The sequence below is a fragment of the Saccoglossus kowalevskii genome, chromosome 5, assembly GCF_978046115.1.
Source record: "Saccoglossus kowalevskii chromosome 5, keSacKowa6.1, whole genome shotgun sequence".
NCBI classification, from domain to species: domain Eukaryota; kingdom Metazoa; phylum Hemichordata; class Enteropneusta; family Harrimaniidae; genus Saccoglossus; species Saccoglossus kowalevskii.
In genome coordinates this window covers 42,183,668-42,199,606 of record NC_140645.1, presented here as the reverse complement: position 1 = coordinate 42,199,606, position 15,939 = coordinate 42,183,668, and the positions used below count along the sequence as shown (strand labels likewise).

The following is a 15,939-nucleotide window of genomic DNA, read 5'->3' as shown; positions in this document are numbered from 1 at the left end:
AACAATTTCAGAAATTCAATTAGTGTTTATGATGAGGGTAGATAAATTCGACATAGTTAATATTTAATATTACATGTATACTCAAAAGTCAATGAATGACTTAACACATGGCAGTGAAATACTTAAACCACTATATTGAAAGCACAAAAGTGTAAACAAATAGTTCCGATGACATATGTACGTGAAACAATCCCTCCTGTAATCTTGAAATGATCACCCCGTATTTCAAAAGAAAATTTTGCTCATCGTTCACGACAAGGATTTCTCATCTGATTTGGTGTTAGGAATTTAGTTGACTTCGCTCACCGAATTTTCTCATAACTCATCCGTCTTTATATAACCAAGACCACTTCTACTTAATACAGAGCAAAATTCTCTTAGAAGGCGTGAACATTTCTACTGATTATGTTCGTGTTACTTCCCATTTATAGATTGAGATGTTTGTAATTAATGGAAGTTTTTGATAGCCATTGTCAATCAGCTGTTATTGATTTTTAAACATTGCATTTCACATTTCCCACCCACGTTAGTGTAAGAGAGAACAAAGAAACACTACTCATAATACAGACACTGAGATCAGTGTTGTTCGCGACTTTTATTACCGACTAAATTACCACACACCACCATTGATAGATGATTATTATTGCCAGTGAGGACGATTACGGCGATAACAGCTCGGCCAAGTAACTGTAAGCAATCACGTTTACGCATTATTGAGGTAGACACTTAAATTCTGCCGGTGGTATGACACATCATGAAACAGATGCCCAAATGAAGAAAATAATCTGCTCAAAGTTAGACAGCAAATTGGTTAACCGGTGTGTCGCCATCAGCTCTCTTATATAAATACCATATAAGTATCGGAGAGTAAAACTAAAATATTTCTGCCAAGTATAATATTATTATACTTATTTGTTCACCCCATCGTCTAAGTATTATTGTGGAGTTGTGCGGCTGTAGTATCTCATTATCAGGACTTTATTTATTTATTTATGTTTCGTACCCGTGTACGCTCTGTATGTTTTTCACCATGCCAACACGTACGACGAATTTATACGATACATTGACACACTACGAGTAACTGACCTTTAATCTCGCAGGTCTTGAGTTTTGAGATTACGGCATTTCATTGGTATATAAATCTTGAATTGATTGCATACCACGGCTGTTGGCGGTAAAAGATTAATTTGAAAGGAAATAGTTGTTAATATAAACTTTGGCCAAATCCGAATTATTTACTAAATTCAATTAGCTGACCATCGTATCGTTCGAGGACGTTAAACTTTACTGGCTGTATTACGCATTCCAAGTTAAAGGACAGTGGTCGTCACACAGCGCGTGTTCCAATTGCATGTGTAAACAAACAATGTATGTATGCTTGTGTACGAGCCCAATATTGAAACAGGGCGCTATGCGACGACCACCGCCCTTTAAACTCGGTCGGCGCACATTTAAGATTTTTGAATGTTTTTACTATTCAGATTCTATATTAAACCAGAGTAATTTTACTGTTTCTTTAAATCTATGTAGTTTTCCTTATATTCCTTCTTATTACGGGCCTGTGCGTTATTTATTATGGTAACCCGTATTTGTGACGTCATAGAAAAGTTTTGGCCTCGTGATTGATGCCCGTTGAGACGCGCTGCAGTGATTGGTGCGTCCCACGATGTCACGCCATTCCGCACGCAAGAGAAGAAGGTGCAGGACAAGGGGAAAATGGCAAGAGCCGAAAGCGGGATTGTGTTGGAAATGTGAACACGAACGTGTTCTGGAAAGCATCAAGTCGGCGTACGAAAAGCTAGGAAAGAACTGAGTTCAGGGTGTTGCCGCCCTCGGACGAGTTTATGTTATTCCCGTGCCGCGAAGAAATCAAAGTGACTGTCGAACTTGCGTTGCACCAACTTTGTGGACATCCAGCGTTGGACTGTGTCGTCGATGACCGGATTGATATGACTCAGGAACTGATCGATAAGCGGTGAGTGATCTTTTGCAACGTAGGGCTCAAGGAACTTGACGTACATCAGATCGTGGAGCCTAGAATCATCGGGAGTAGTTGCGATTTTCTGAGAGTGATTATACTTGCCTCGTGGTCAGCGAATTTTCGGGACTGTACAGAACGTTGTAAATTGGTTGGCGATTTTTTGACATCGTACTGTATTTTGTTGACATAAGTTTATTATTGTATTATGTATCATTTAATAATTTTACATAGTAATTAGTGGATGTCGTGAGTCTGTTTTTGCCCCAGTAATTTAGTTTGGAGTTATATTACCCTGCGATTGTTCATGTTTTTGGCGGTTTGGCTATATCTTAGAAACCATCGCCGTGTAATTTTCAGCTTTGCGTTGGATAACGGTACTGTTGGACGCTACATTTCTCGGGCGGGGACATAACACAGACTCAGCTCTTCTCTTGTTTATTTTTCTGTGAAGCACATGTTTTGTAATTTTCGGAAACTGCTGTTGTATTAGGACATGTTGTGGCATTCTTGTGTTGAATAAATTATTGGTTTAAATATTAAATCTGTTTACTTTACATATTTTTTTTATTTATCTCTATTCGACAAGTCAGTCGTTTCCCCAGGCGGTATTAATGCGAGTAGCCTCCTCACCACGCCAAATTAGTTAGCTCGAGATTCGGATACGATTATGCGATTACTTTTATGAAATTGAGAGATTAGCACCGGGGCCCAAATCCGGTTATCCACGTCCTCCATTGTGCGTAATATCTCGCGGTGGACTTTGTGCGAGAAATACCCGAGTTTCATATATTATTTCTCGCCTATGTTTGAAAACAAATATACACCAACCAGTTTGGTGCGACCAGCCATGCACAATGTGTACAATATATTATACACCGTTTAAATAGTGTGAATTGTGGTCAGGAAGTTGCTAGAAATAACAGTTTACCATCTCGTGTCACAATAGTTATTAATTGATGAAACTTACACGCCGTATAATCTGTTCCCGTTTTGAAAATAAATATGTTATTTGTTTGTGCAGTGTGAGTATATTATATTTTGCATTTGAATGTGGAATTTGAATTCGCATCAAAACATGGAATCATTTTATTTTAAATATCATGGGATTATGGCTTGCTGGTATTTCAAACAATTTTATTTTATATCATATCAGAATGATAAGTTTGGAATGGCAGCAGCAACCAACAAGTTTCAAGAATTGGATTGGTCACACATTCAATTACTCGACGTGTAATGTACGACTGATTTTCAAGTATGTACATTGCCCTGTATTGTAGTGTAAAACGTGTAGGTATATGTAGTTATTTATTGGAGAGACTACAGGGTTTCCCGGTTACGGTGGAACTCGTAAAATTCAATATGTATGTACTTCAATTAAAACAAAAGTGCGGTATTCTTGTTTACTAAATGATTATATTTATTCCAACTTTTCTATTTGGCAACCCTGTTTTTCCTCAGTCTCGTGTAATTGTAAGTATGATGAAATGTTCACTGTATATGTATCTTGAAAATAACTATGGTTCTTATCGCGGAAACACATGTTTGAAACTGTGATAGGTATAAACTCACCAGTTACGACATACTTCTTTCGTTAATGACAAGATTTGATATGAATGAAGTGCATCACTGAGCCCTCATTGCTAATGGGGCTACCTTGACGCATGGAGCCGGGAACAGCCGCTGGTGGCGCTGTATACAATCAAAACCTATTTAGACTTGCCTAAACTCATTCATACTACAGTGTAAAATACACGGTACCGCCACGACCCATCGTTATTAAGCAGCTAAGAAATATATGTGACGTAAATATACTGGGATGAAAGCATGACGCCCACCTGTTTTTCCATGGTCGGTGCAAATGTAAATATATCAGTCTGTTAATATTCAGTAAAATGGAATCTCATTATTGTCACGTCGATTGATACACCCGCAAGCACAATTACAACGCGTGCATAACGTTACACCCCTAACACCCCCAAACGTTATGCCAGCGCATGGCAAATGCCTTATCTTCGACTTCTGGGAGAGTGGTCTATGGATGAAAGTAAGGCCGTTCGCCATGTTAAATTTATTTTGATATATAGTCGTCGTTCGTCAATAAAAACTAATGTTTATGAACGAATTATTTTATTGAAATACTAGTACAACTTAACATAGTTGTTATACACCTGTAATTATTATACATCTGATACTGTATTGATATTGGTTACAGCAGCCAATCATTTTGCAGTATTGCACGGGGTATCTGCATCCTACCATATTAGGAAATGCGCATTCTTAATATGGGATAATTACGCGGTATTTCCAAGATGGTGATCGCTTTTGAAAACAGACTTCATAGTGAGTAAGTGTTAGTAATTAACTCCGACATTAGTTCTAGTAACTTTCTCGGTCATGATGAAATTAATTGGCCCATTCACAATCGTAAACTTGCCACCAGTGGGCGTTATTTTAAAATCTTTTTGATCAACCAGCTTAATACACTCTTCTTTAGAGCAGTAAAATTACAAAATATTTGTCGCTGCTACTTTGTGTTTCGTACAGTGCGCCACAAAGTTTAGAAATGCTATCAATATAAACTACAGGCGTATTACCAACGCGATACGCCAATGTAGGTAAATTTAGCTTGTAGAAACGTTGAAATACTCAGGCTGGAGTCACGTTTTGTAGCTCGCCTCGGAACCTTTTTTTAATTTAATGATGTCCGTTGCAAAGCGTGGTGACCTAATAACATTTCCATACTCCAGATTTGGTCTAACCTTGGTTGCAAAAAGCTTCGGTATAGAAAATTCGTTTTGGTTAATAGAAGGGATCGTGCTAAATAGTACCAGCATTTGAACTTGTCGCCAATAATAATTCCATTACATGCGGCCAGGGAGACATTGTTCATAACATAGCCCAATTTGGGATGACCGAGATGAAGCACTTCATTACATTTACTAATATTAAGGCCCGGCTGCCAAGTTGAAACAATTGTCATGGTAAAATTCGACAGCTATTCAAAACAGTACATTCACCGTGACCATCATTCATAGGAATAATGACATGATGAATATATAATTAGAGTGAAGTGCCACAATTTTTGGCGATGACAATCGTATGTTCGTTTCATGCAACCACTCACAAAAATGAATACGCAAATCTGTCGTCGCTTTCGTTCTGTCGGAAAGGTGTCGAAAGGAAAGAAAAATACAGTGTATGGTGAATCGTATGACGTGTACCATTCGCCATTAAAACCCCAATTCGAAAAAAATAAGACATAACGATGGCATATGATTACCTACCAGATAAAAATATCCACACGCATACGTCATTATTTTTAACTAATCTTAAACATAATTTAATTTAGCTCTGGTCATCCTTATTAAGTTGAACAAGACACGCCTGTTATTACTCACATGGTAAAAACATCTCGAGCGATCGTATGATGGTCCTTGATGTAATAAAATATTCCCACCGGAAACATATATTTGGCTCACTTGCATCGTTTGAAGGGAGTTAGTATGATGGTTATCTGAAACATTTATATTATTGAAGTTTCTATTTCAGAACATCGATCAACGTGACGACATTTTTGGCACGACGGCATTTCTATCGACAGTCAAGTATGTGAAGTTGAATAACAAACTAGATTACCAGTATTTGACCAATTTATAAAAGATTTACACGAAATGTAATAACTCGCACAACTGTAAAAAATCCAAATTACATGAGATTCCGGGAGGGTGATCTGACCCATGCTCCATTTTAATAGCAGAAACGTGAAGGCTGGTGTAGCAATACAATGAAGTCGTGGTATACGTCTCACTATAGTAGATACAATTGTTTGTCACTATACCCCAAAAATCAGAACAAATCAGTGAAATATTCTTGCAAAGAGAGTGTAATACTTGACAACAAAGAGTTAATAATCGCATTTCAGTCTTCCATGGTCAGCACAGCTCGGTTCGATCTCGACAAAACATTACCATACTTTGTAAAGAAAATCCTATAAACATTACAACGGCAATCGGTGCTGAGCATATATACATGGACTATCAATCATATACTGTAAGAATTACATATGTCTATACTAAGTATGTTAGACATAATAACGCTTGACGACTAAAGAAATAACAGGTTTAAACCAGAGTACAGTCACACTCCATACGAGCGACTAATATGAACACAGAATTCAATAGCAGTTTCACCAGCTGCGTAGAAAACGCAGCATTAATTCATTATAATGTTTCGGTGAATATAAACTCCATTAAATGTACACAACAAGAATTCATATCTACGAGGCATCCTAAATCACAATATAAATATTTCAGTTTTATGAAAATGATGAAGTTCTTTCCGTCGACAATCCTAACTTGAATATATTATTTAAATATAAATATTCATTTACGATATACAGTACGTAAATTAATTTGAGGTTAAAGAAATAACAGCGCGACACATTCTTTTGCTTCATATCTATATTTCTTACTTTGACTTTGACTATGACAAAAATAAATATTTTGATTTCACTGTCATAACATTTCCTTACCATCATAGTAATTTCTCGCATCCCTGGCCGCTGTTAGCGTGTGATTCGGTCAGTGTAATAACAAAACGATCCACTCTCTGTATTCATGCGCATACATGAAACGGTTTTGTCAAATTTTCTCTGATTTGATAATATTGTAAGTTTGACTAGAGACATGCAGAATAGTGTTCAATTACGCGGTGCTCGACATACAAGATAAAATTACGAAGTGGCCAGGCACCGTCAACGCAACAATAATAAAAACATGGCTCAGACATAGCGAGTAATACACCGCTAAGAATGCAGACAATAACAAACTATGTGAACAAACACTTATAGTATTGTTATTTCCGAACACGCACCTGTTGGAAGCATAATTATTATTGTTTAACGATTCGCCTGCAGACGACGCGAATCGTTTGGAAGTTAAACATGCCACGGAGTTGTGTCGGTATCATAGACATCACCACATACCCATATCTTTGCTTATGTCAGCCGGTAGAGTAAATATGTAATTATTCATACTGAACGTTGTATTAAAGACGTTTGATACCACCCTGAAGTGAACATAAAGAAGCAAATACCAATGAAGAATTAACCAATAACTACTGTAGATAGTGAATGTAGAGTTGGTGGAGATTACTTTAGATAGAACGTGACAACAGCCGCAATAGACCGAGCTTTTTGACTCCCGTGTGCGAAGCACAAAAGGGAGTCTTTGCAGTTACCCTGTCTGTATGTCTGTATGTCTGTATGTATGTATGTCACTTTTTTTGTTCCACCGTTATCTCAAGAACCACTAATCAAATTTTGGTAAAACTTGGTACATAAATGCTCTGGGATAATGCGCAGAGTTGATTAGGTTTTGGTAAAAATCTATGAATATTAATTACCTAATTTGCATGATAATTAGCTGATTTTAGCTGTTCCAAGACTGTTCCACTGATATCTGAACAACCACTCATTGGATTTTGATGAAATTTGGCACATGGATGCTCTGAACTAGTGCGCAGATTTGATTAGTTTTGGGTAAAAATCTATGAATATTAATTACCTAATTTGCATGATAATTAACTGATTTTAAGCTGTTCTATGACTGTTCCACTGATTTTTGAAGAACCACTCATTGGATTTTAATGAAACTTGGCACATGGATGCTCTGAACTAATGCGCAGATTTGATTAGTTTTGGGTAAAAATCTGTTAATATTATTAATTACCTAATTTACATAATGCTTAATCAATTTTCGGCTTTCCACTGATATCTCAAGTACTAATCATAACATTTCAATAAAACTTGGTACATAGGTGTCATATGACACTGCACATACATGATAGTTTTTAGGGTAATATCAGTACATATTAATTACCTAATTTGCATAATTAATTAATTTTCAGCTTTTGATATTTCGAGTAGTAATGATCACGTTTCAATGAAACGTAGTACATAGTTACTTGAGGACTGTGCAGAGACCTAATTAGTTTTTGGGTGAAAATGTGTGCATATTAATCACCTTATTAGCATAATTAATTAATTTTCAGCTTTTCACCTGACATCTCAAGTACTAATCATCACATTTCAATGAGACTTGCGACATAGATATTCTCGGACTATGCAGAGACCTGATTAATTTTGGGATAAATAAATGTGCCTATTAATTACCTAATTTGCATAATTAGTTAATTTTTTGCTGTTCTATGATGTCTAAAAACCACTCATTGGATTTCAATGAAACTTTTAAAGAGTACCCATCACATTTCAATGAACCTAAGACTGTGCACCATATTAGTTTTTGGTAAATATTTATGCTTCTTAATCACCTAATTAACATAATTAATCAATACTGATATCTCGAGTATTGATCATCACATTTGAATAAAACTTGGTACATAAATGCTCTAGGACAATAAACAGTCTGATTAATTTTGGGTTAAAATCTGTTCATATTAATTCTCTAATTAGCATAATAATTAATATTTTTTTGGTTCTAATCACATTTCAATGAAACTTGGTACATTGTGCAGGGGTTATTAGTTTTACACTTAAATCTGTTCATATTAGTTACCTTATTTGCATAATTAGTTTTCAGCTATTCCATCAATATCTCAAGTATAAGTAATTTTGAATTAATTTTTAATGTGTCTCCAAAACTCTCATCACACGGGAGTTCTTTCTAAGCTTTCTTTGATTATATATGTCTCGAATGAAACATGCCTAGCTACTGCGTTCGTTTACCTTTAAAAATGCATGGTATACATCGCAGGGGCCAATTTCAACACCAGACTTCCAATATTTTGTCAAAAATGAACCAACGCTTGTACTCGATATTGATTGGTTATCACTCCGTTAGTCTAACGCCCTCACCGACACCAAACAAACTATGCAGGTACTTAATATCCTCAAGTAGGGGAACACTTATCTACATTATTCATACTTCAACATGATGGTACCCCTGGATTCTTCGGTAAACATTGTCACCGTGACGTACGTCAATTTTCATTGTGTTAACATTACATAATTCATAGTTTTTTTGGTTTTTTTTAATGCAAAGTATGTGGTTTCCATGCGATGTTCCCATGTATTGTTTTATCATATACTATTACGAAATGGTACGAATGCATCTCTTACCACGTTTACAGCTGCGACGAAGAGAATTACGTGATATGCTAATCCGAAATCTAATCTCACAGATCTAGTCTGATGTGTATTGATCTTCTAATGAATAACAAATATTTTCCGTTATAAGATCAATATGTGTCATAAATATGAAACAAATTTCATTTTATTTTTTTGTAATCCGCATTTTATTCTATGTATATTACTACAATATGCAAATATGCTTTTTGTTATGTCATATTCACATATGCAGCTACGTCGTAGCCCAGTGCTTTAGTTGTGTTTCTCTTTGTTGTATATGTTTAATGGAAAGTGCATGACAAACCCTGTTTGCAAACACAGACATTTAGTATTGTGTCTCGTCCGAGTCGTAAAAAACACCAATGATCGAAACAGAACACTGAAGAAACTGAATGTCTGTCACGGCATTCCCCATGGCATGAAACAACACATCTGTTAACATTTTCAATATCTGTTGAAATAAAATAATTTGTTTATCGAAGGCGTGTTCTAAAGTAGTACTTGCAGTGTGTTAAAGTGGTCGTACATCATATCGTGTCGCTTGTCAAGAGTTAAAGCTGGGATTCTTATTTGTAGTCAAGGGGAGTAGGGTATGTATGACAAAAGAAATGCGTATGTTGTATTTGTGTTGTACGTGAAGTTGCATGTATAAAAGTGTTCTGTGTGCTTGATACCAAATCATTCTGAAGAAAACAAGGAGGCTGCTCGGTCACTTTTCTTGATCATGGATATCAGAGCTGCGTTTATTCTCTTGCTAGGAATAGCGGCGACAAGTAAGTGCATTTCTACAACTTTCTACATCACATTGTTCGTCTTCGGGTTACCGTCGCTTTCTCAACCAGTTATTCAGATTCGACTTGTTTTACGTGTTTTCTTGCTGTTCTCAGCCGAAGTTATGTAAGGTAGAACGGACACTGCAATTTAATTCATTTAATGTTGGTCTTGAGTAAATAGACCAGCTCACGCATTCTGGATGTAATGTCAAGGTGACACTCCTGGCTCAGATCTTAACTAGAAAAACAAATTCTTGAATCACTACCAAGTTTGCCGCATTATTTGTGTATTGCCTGTGCTTACTCGTTGTCTGTAAATATGTGCCGGTGTAAAACTGAGATTGCTATGCAAATACGGTTATTGTCTTGTCTGCCTGCCTGCACATTGGTGCAATTTCGATTTTTTAAAGTGAACATTTTATTCCAACACAGTTGCACTGTTACCAAGGAGACGAAGGTAAACACTAGACTCGGTCTGTCCAACGTTAGCATTGTGGTTAGACACGTACAATGACTTGTTGGCGAAATGTGAACAAATAACATCGAAATGTGCCAGAACCCCGACAATCTAGCCTTTCCATAATTTTCATATCAATTCCGACTCTGTTTGATCTGTTTGACCATATTTGGTCAATGTATTTATTCCAAATTTACATTAGCTCATACCAAACATAACGTGGTCATACGGTATGTTGACTTAAAAGTCAAATAAAGTTGGAGTTAGTAGTGCGAATTTTAGTGAACAGTTAAATGATCAACGAGTCAGTCAACATTTGGCCGAATAATGTTCCTCCGTGGTATTCAACATTCGTAGTTAAGTTATCGAAAAATTAGCCTTACCATTTCAAGGGATTTTTTAAATATTTTTTTGTATGTGGGGATAGAAAATTCATCTTTATTACATAACCGATGACAAACTGTTAGTTTTACATTAGTTTAACCTTACTTACTGACCTGACGATTGTGCTATAAGTAAGTAGTAGTGTATCAACTTTATGATTAGTTTAGTTTAAATTCGAATAGAACATATGACATCAATAAGTGAATAAGTGGATAACCAAATAAATAATTTGGAGAATTTTTATATAAATGATTTTCCATCTTCATATATATATATATATATATATATATATATATATATATATATATATATATATATATATATATATATATATATATATATATATATATATATATATATATATATATATATATATATATATAATTAATGAAATTCTACACACATTGGCTTTTATTTTATTCGTTAACAGCATTAGCTGTGTAATATGTACTTTCAGGGGTGTATGCCGACGTGATAATCGGTGTCGACGAGTGCTATTCCTGTACCAACGAAGACTCTAATCTCGAATGCCGGAAAGATAAAGTAACTTGTGACCAGGGTGTAAGTGTTGTAAAATTGATTTTGTTAAATGAGGCGTGAGAAGAAGCTATCTGGCGAGCGTGCTCAAAATAAAACGGTTTTGGAATTATAGTCAGAAATTTAGCATGAGTCAAATATCTACCGCAATCTGTTGACTTGGTCCGGGTTCGATCATTAGTACTAGACTAAGTTACTAAGTGTCGAATATTGATTGGTCATTATGAAATATAATTATATACATATGCGTTTTATGATGTTTATTGCTGCACTGGACACAAATTCAATCGTGTTTGATCAAAATGACGAGTAGATTTTGAGGTAATCCGAAGTAACTTTACTTATAGTATTGACTTATCCGTTGTGAATAATGTTTTCTTGCGGTTATATAATTGTGACGTGCACACACTACATTGTGACGTGTACACACTGCATTGGGTGTCACAAAGCAGAATAACGGAATCGTTCATTGCACCGTGACGTGCTCGCTGAGAGTAGTACAGGCGCTGTAAAAAAAACTTTGCAATACACACACGTCTTCAGAATCACAGCGACTGCTAAACATCAATTATGTATTTTTTTATTTATTTCAGCAATATTGTCAGACTGTGTTAAAGACGGACCACGATAGGTTGGTTATAAGCAAGCAGTGCGTTGATATTGATGTAAGTACCTTGCACCAAGACCCAATATAGTGGTACAGCTTTATTCTAAATGATGTACAAGCATATAAATATTTTGTGTTATAATCACTTGAATGATTTTGTTTTCAATGTATTGCAGATATGTTTGGAAGAGGAGCGTGGTAACCATGACTACTGCAAAGACGGCATTGTCAAAGATTCGTGCAGTTATTGCTGTGATGAAGGACGCTGCAACGATGACTTGCCACACAATCATGAACCTTTTGGCAAGCAGTGACATAATTACGGTTTAAACTACAAATTTAAATTGTTTATTTCAAGTAATGACATTTGAGATGTAAATGTATTTCAACAACAAGTCTAATAATATATCATAATCATGTCGTCATATGTAAATCTAAATGAATATGAGTCAGCCACAACATTCAAAACAAGAACAAAAACTAAAGCATATGTACCACTGTGGAGGATCACGGGAGAGGCCAATAAAATGAAAATGTAAAACTGTTTTCACAACAAAGGCAAATTCCACCAATTAACAAGTGGGTGAATATTTGTTTATCTTAGATGGATGCAGTCCATGGAGTTGTTGGTCATCGTGTGATGACTGTTGTCGCAGCAGAACCCGAACATGTGGTGACTCTAGCAAATCAAATTCCGGTTCCAAATCCGGTTCCAAATCCGGTTCCAAGTCAGGTTCTAAATCCGGTTCCAAATCCGGTTCCAAATCCGGTTCCAAATCCGATTACTGTGCTTCTAAATCCAGTTCCGGTGGAAAAAGCCGTCGTCGGCGTTACGAAGACGAGGAAGACGATCTTTTCCGTGTAAAGCGCCACAGTAGCAGCGGATCCAAGTCACAGGAAGAATACGAAGAAGTGCAGACCGATGACTGCTGTGAGAACTGTAAGTATTAGCCAAACAATCAGTCTTCTGTGAATCTAACACTGGTTAATTATTCATAAATATAAATTGTATTTCGATAACCGCGAATCAGGATTCGTTTTTTACAGCCTGAGACCCAACATAAATAGTTGAAAAGTCGAATTAAGAAGGTTTGAGTCTAATTGAAGATTATATTTCATATTCTGCGTTCTTTTCATTATTATGGATGGAAGCCATTATGATACCAAACAAATAATGGGTCACTGGTCATTTGTCGAAAAAAAAAGTCTTGACATTTCAGGGGTAAAACGTCTTCAACAATATTGTTGAATTTTTCTTTTGTATCTCAAAATTGTGCTCAGTGACATTAGATAAAAAGTCATAAATTATTATGCATATGAATCATAATATAATATTTAATTTAGTGATTTTTCAGCGTAATAACTAGTTTTCGATTGTGTAAAAAAATGTTCCCATAATGTACTGCACGTATACGAAGTTGTAACTTGCCGAGAAGTGAAAATGTTGTATTTAGTTTGAAATGTCTGAAAATCATGTAATGATCAACAAAATCCTTTGCCAATTAGTTGTTGTCATTTTGAATTTTCATTTTCAAGGTATAATGATCTAGCTTGCCGACTCCACACATTCGTGGAGCGAAGGGTAAACGTAGTTTATAAATAAATAAACGCTGCTCGGACTGATACATATGATATATAGAAGATAATATTTGGTAATCGTAGTCCTAAATAACTATTAAAAATAGCTAGACGTTTCGAGCAATGGCTCTTTATCGATAGCATAGAAGAAAGTGTAATAACGTACAGGTAGAACATAGGAACGTAAGAACGCGCATGAACTATAAGTTAGAATCACAAAAAATTCCACAATAGAACAAATAACGCGCCTTAGGTAGTGAGCTCAACAAATGAGTTTGTTAATACCATGGGGTTCTTTAATTGGAAGGGTAAACGGGTACGAAACCGTGTCATAAATACTTATAACTTACCAAATTAAATTTGTTGCAGCTTGTTACACCTGTGATTCATTAACAATTAACCCCATCGACGGGATGGCTGCACTCGTTGATTGTTCCTTTGAACCCGAATCATGCGCAGACGAAGAGGCGTTGTGTCAAACTATCATTACGTACAACGCTGACGGACTTCCGGTGATATCGAAAGGGTATGTATGTCAAACAACACTTGTTTGTTTTACGTGACATCAGCATTTCGAATGTTGTAATGAGATACTGTGTTTCACATCCTACATGCAGCATTACTCTAGTTAACTTATTCCGTATGTGACCGTGACTATACAGAGAACTATAACTCGCGTATTTAATGACGTACATGGATACACAAATCACGTGACACCTGTAAATGGTTTATTGGACATGCCAGCAAAAAACACTTGAAACGCTTCTGAAACTGAAAATTATGAATAATTATTTCTCATAACCTAGAAAATTCTAGATTATAAAATTAGCGACAACTGCCGTCTATCAAAAATAACGCACATTAATCTGTTTATATGTATTTCTAAATATTTACCAAAACTTGTAGCAAATAAAAAATCTAAAATTATCAATGGAATTGTGGAAAAAAAATAGATAAAAAAAGAAAAATTATGGATGAGGGGAAATATGGCGCCCAATAGTCAGAAACCTATAAAATGCTCGAGTGAAATTTAAGACCAACAGCTTTTCATGATTCAGGGGATTAATCTTACAATACTTATTTTGTTTACAAATAGATGTGCGACTCCTTTTAGCTGCAGTGCATACAGGTCAGATGAGCAGTGCCCAGTTTTAGTTGATGACGACACGGAGGCTATATATGTCGCTCTGCAACTCATGAATGAAAACGTACAGTGTTCCTATTGCTGCGACAATGGACCCGACGAAGACGGGGTGACATGCAATTCAGGAATTGTACCTCCTCCCGAGTATACCCAAGTCTGCAATGGCGCATTCACCCCTTTCAGTAGTTTCGTAGCAACTGTAACCATGGCGGTGTTTGTCCGCATAGTGTTAATTTAGTGAACTATTCCACTGCATAAACGCCCTCTATATGTTTTACATCATGCTTGAGGAAATGATGACATCTGTGTATGTTTGACACATGCGCATTTGTTTTGCGCATATATTAATTACAATATCTGTATATAATTACTACAGTATTAGATAACTTGTTCACTGTATTTTTTCAAGAAAGAAATGTCAAATAGTACGCAAAATAACATTTTAGTAAAAATTTCCATTGTTAGTCCGTAATGAAAACGTTTGTCATAAGACCATAAAATCATGCGTCAAAATTGTGATATTTGTTGACATTAACAATGAACTTGCAAGAAAATTGTTATTTCCGAGACACTGCATGGAAACAATGTTAAAACGACAAAATATCAACAAAACAATTTTCTCCATATTTTGTGTGGCGGTCCTGTATTTTTATCCCATTTTCTTTATTCTCATAAATCAAATGTCGCGCATGGGATGATTAAGCAATTGACAATTTTCCTGTCGAATAGCATTATTACACCTAAGCATCTAGTCATTGCCATGTTAATGTCACTTAAAGGGGCGATGCGCCTATCATTTTTATTCATATCAACAAAGACCTGTACTAATTTCATCTAAAATGTTAAATTGTATGTACTACACCTTGTTACAACAATCCATTATTATTATTATTATCATTATTTAGTTTTTTGATAGTTTTTTATCATACAATATTGTACGTAACTCGCAATTTCACGTTTCATGTTGTGATTCGTTTATTTGTATATATTAATTGCAATTTTTGAAAATTACTTGTACAGAATGTTTAATAATCAATAAAGCATCTCAGATTCTGTCAGTTATCAGTCCCAAGTGAAGTACTTCTCAAGCGACTAATGTGAATAGCGTTACTATTTCTAGTTACTGGCTTTTTGTGGTTATGTATGCCATGACACCGACAGTCAGCCAACCTCTATGGATTGGCTGATTCCATCCCAAGTGTCATGTCGCAACAATTTTTGAGCCCCCGGTAAATAGTAAATAGTGATTAACGACATTAGCTATAATTCTTGTAGTTACCTGATGTCAGTGTTTACTCCCAATCATAGATAATTCATTCTATTTTTACACA

General features: G+C 35.7%; 1 protein-coding gene across 1 annotated transcript; it reads left to right on the top strand.

Moving 5' to 3' along the window:
* Window positions 1-9,731: 9,731 nt before the first annotated feature.
* LOC102806668 (uncharacterized) lies at window positions 9,732-15,666 on the top strand. The gene is made up of 7 exons (XM_078009922.2): window positions 9,732-9,901; window positions 11,200-11,303; window positions 11,873-11,944; window positions 12,063-12,189; window positions 12,491-12,826; window positions 13,834-13,990; window positions 14,561-15,666. Exons 1-7 carry the CDS (start codon window positions 9,853-9,855, stop codon window positions 14,844-14,846), a joined length of 1,131 nt encoding a protein of 376 aa, XP_077866048.1. The 5' UTR covers window positions 9,732-9,852; the 3' UTR covers window positions 14,847-15,666.
* Window positions 15,667-15,939: the final 273 nt, after the last annotated feature.

Bases quoted from the DNA above. Each gene is read 5' to 3' on its own strand.
- LOC102806668 (XM_078009922.2), top strand. From the start codon at position 9,853: ATGGATATCAGAGCTGCGTTTATTCTCTTGCTAGGAATAGCGGCGACA. The intron at 12,827-13,833 runs GTAAGTATTAGC...AATTTGTTGCAG, and splicing joins CGATGACTGCTGTGAGAACT to CTTGTTACACCTGTGATTCA. The intron at 13,991-14,560 runs GTATGTATGTCA...GTTTACAAATAG, and splicing joins CTTCCGGTGATATCGAAAGG to ATGTGCGACTCCTTTTAGCT.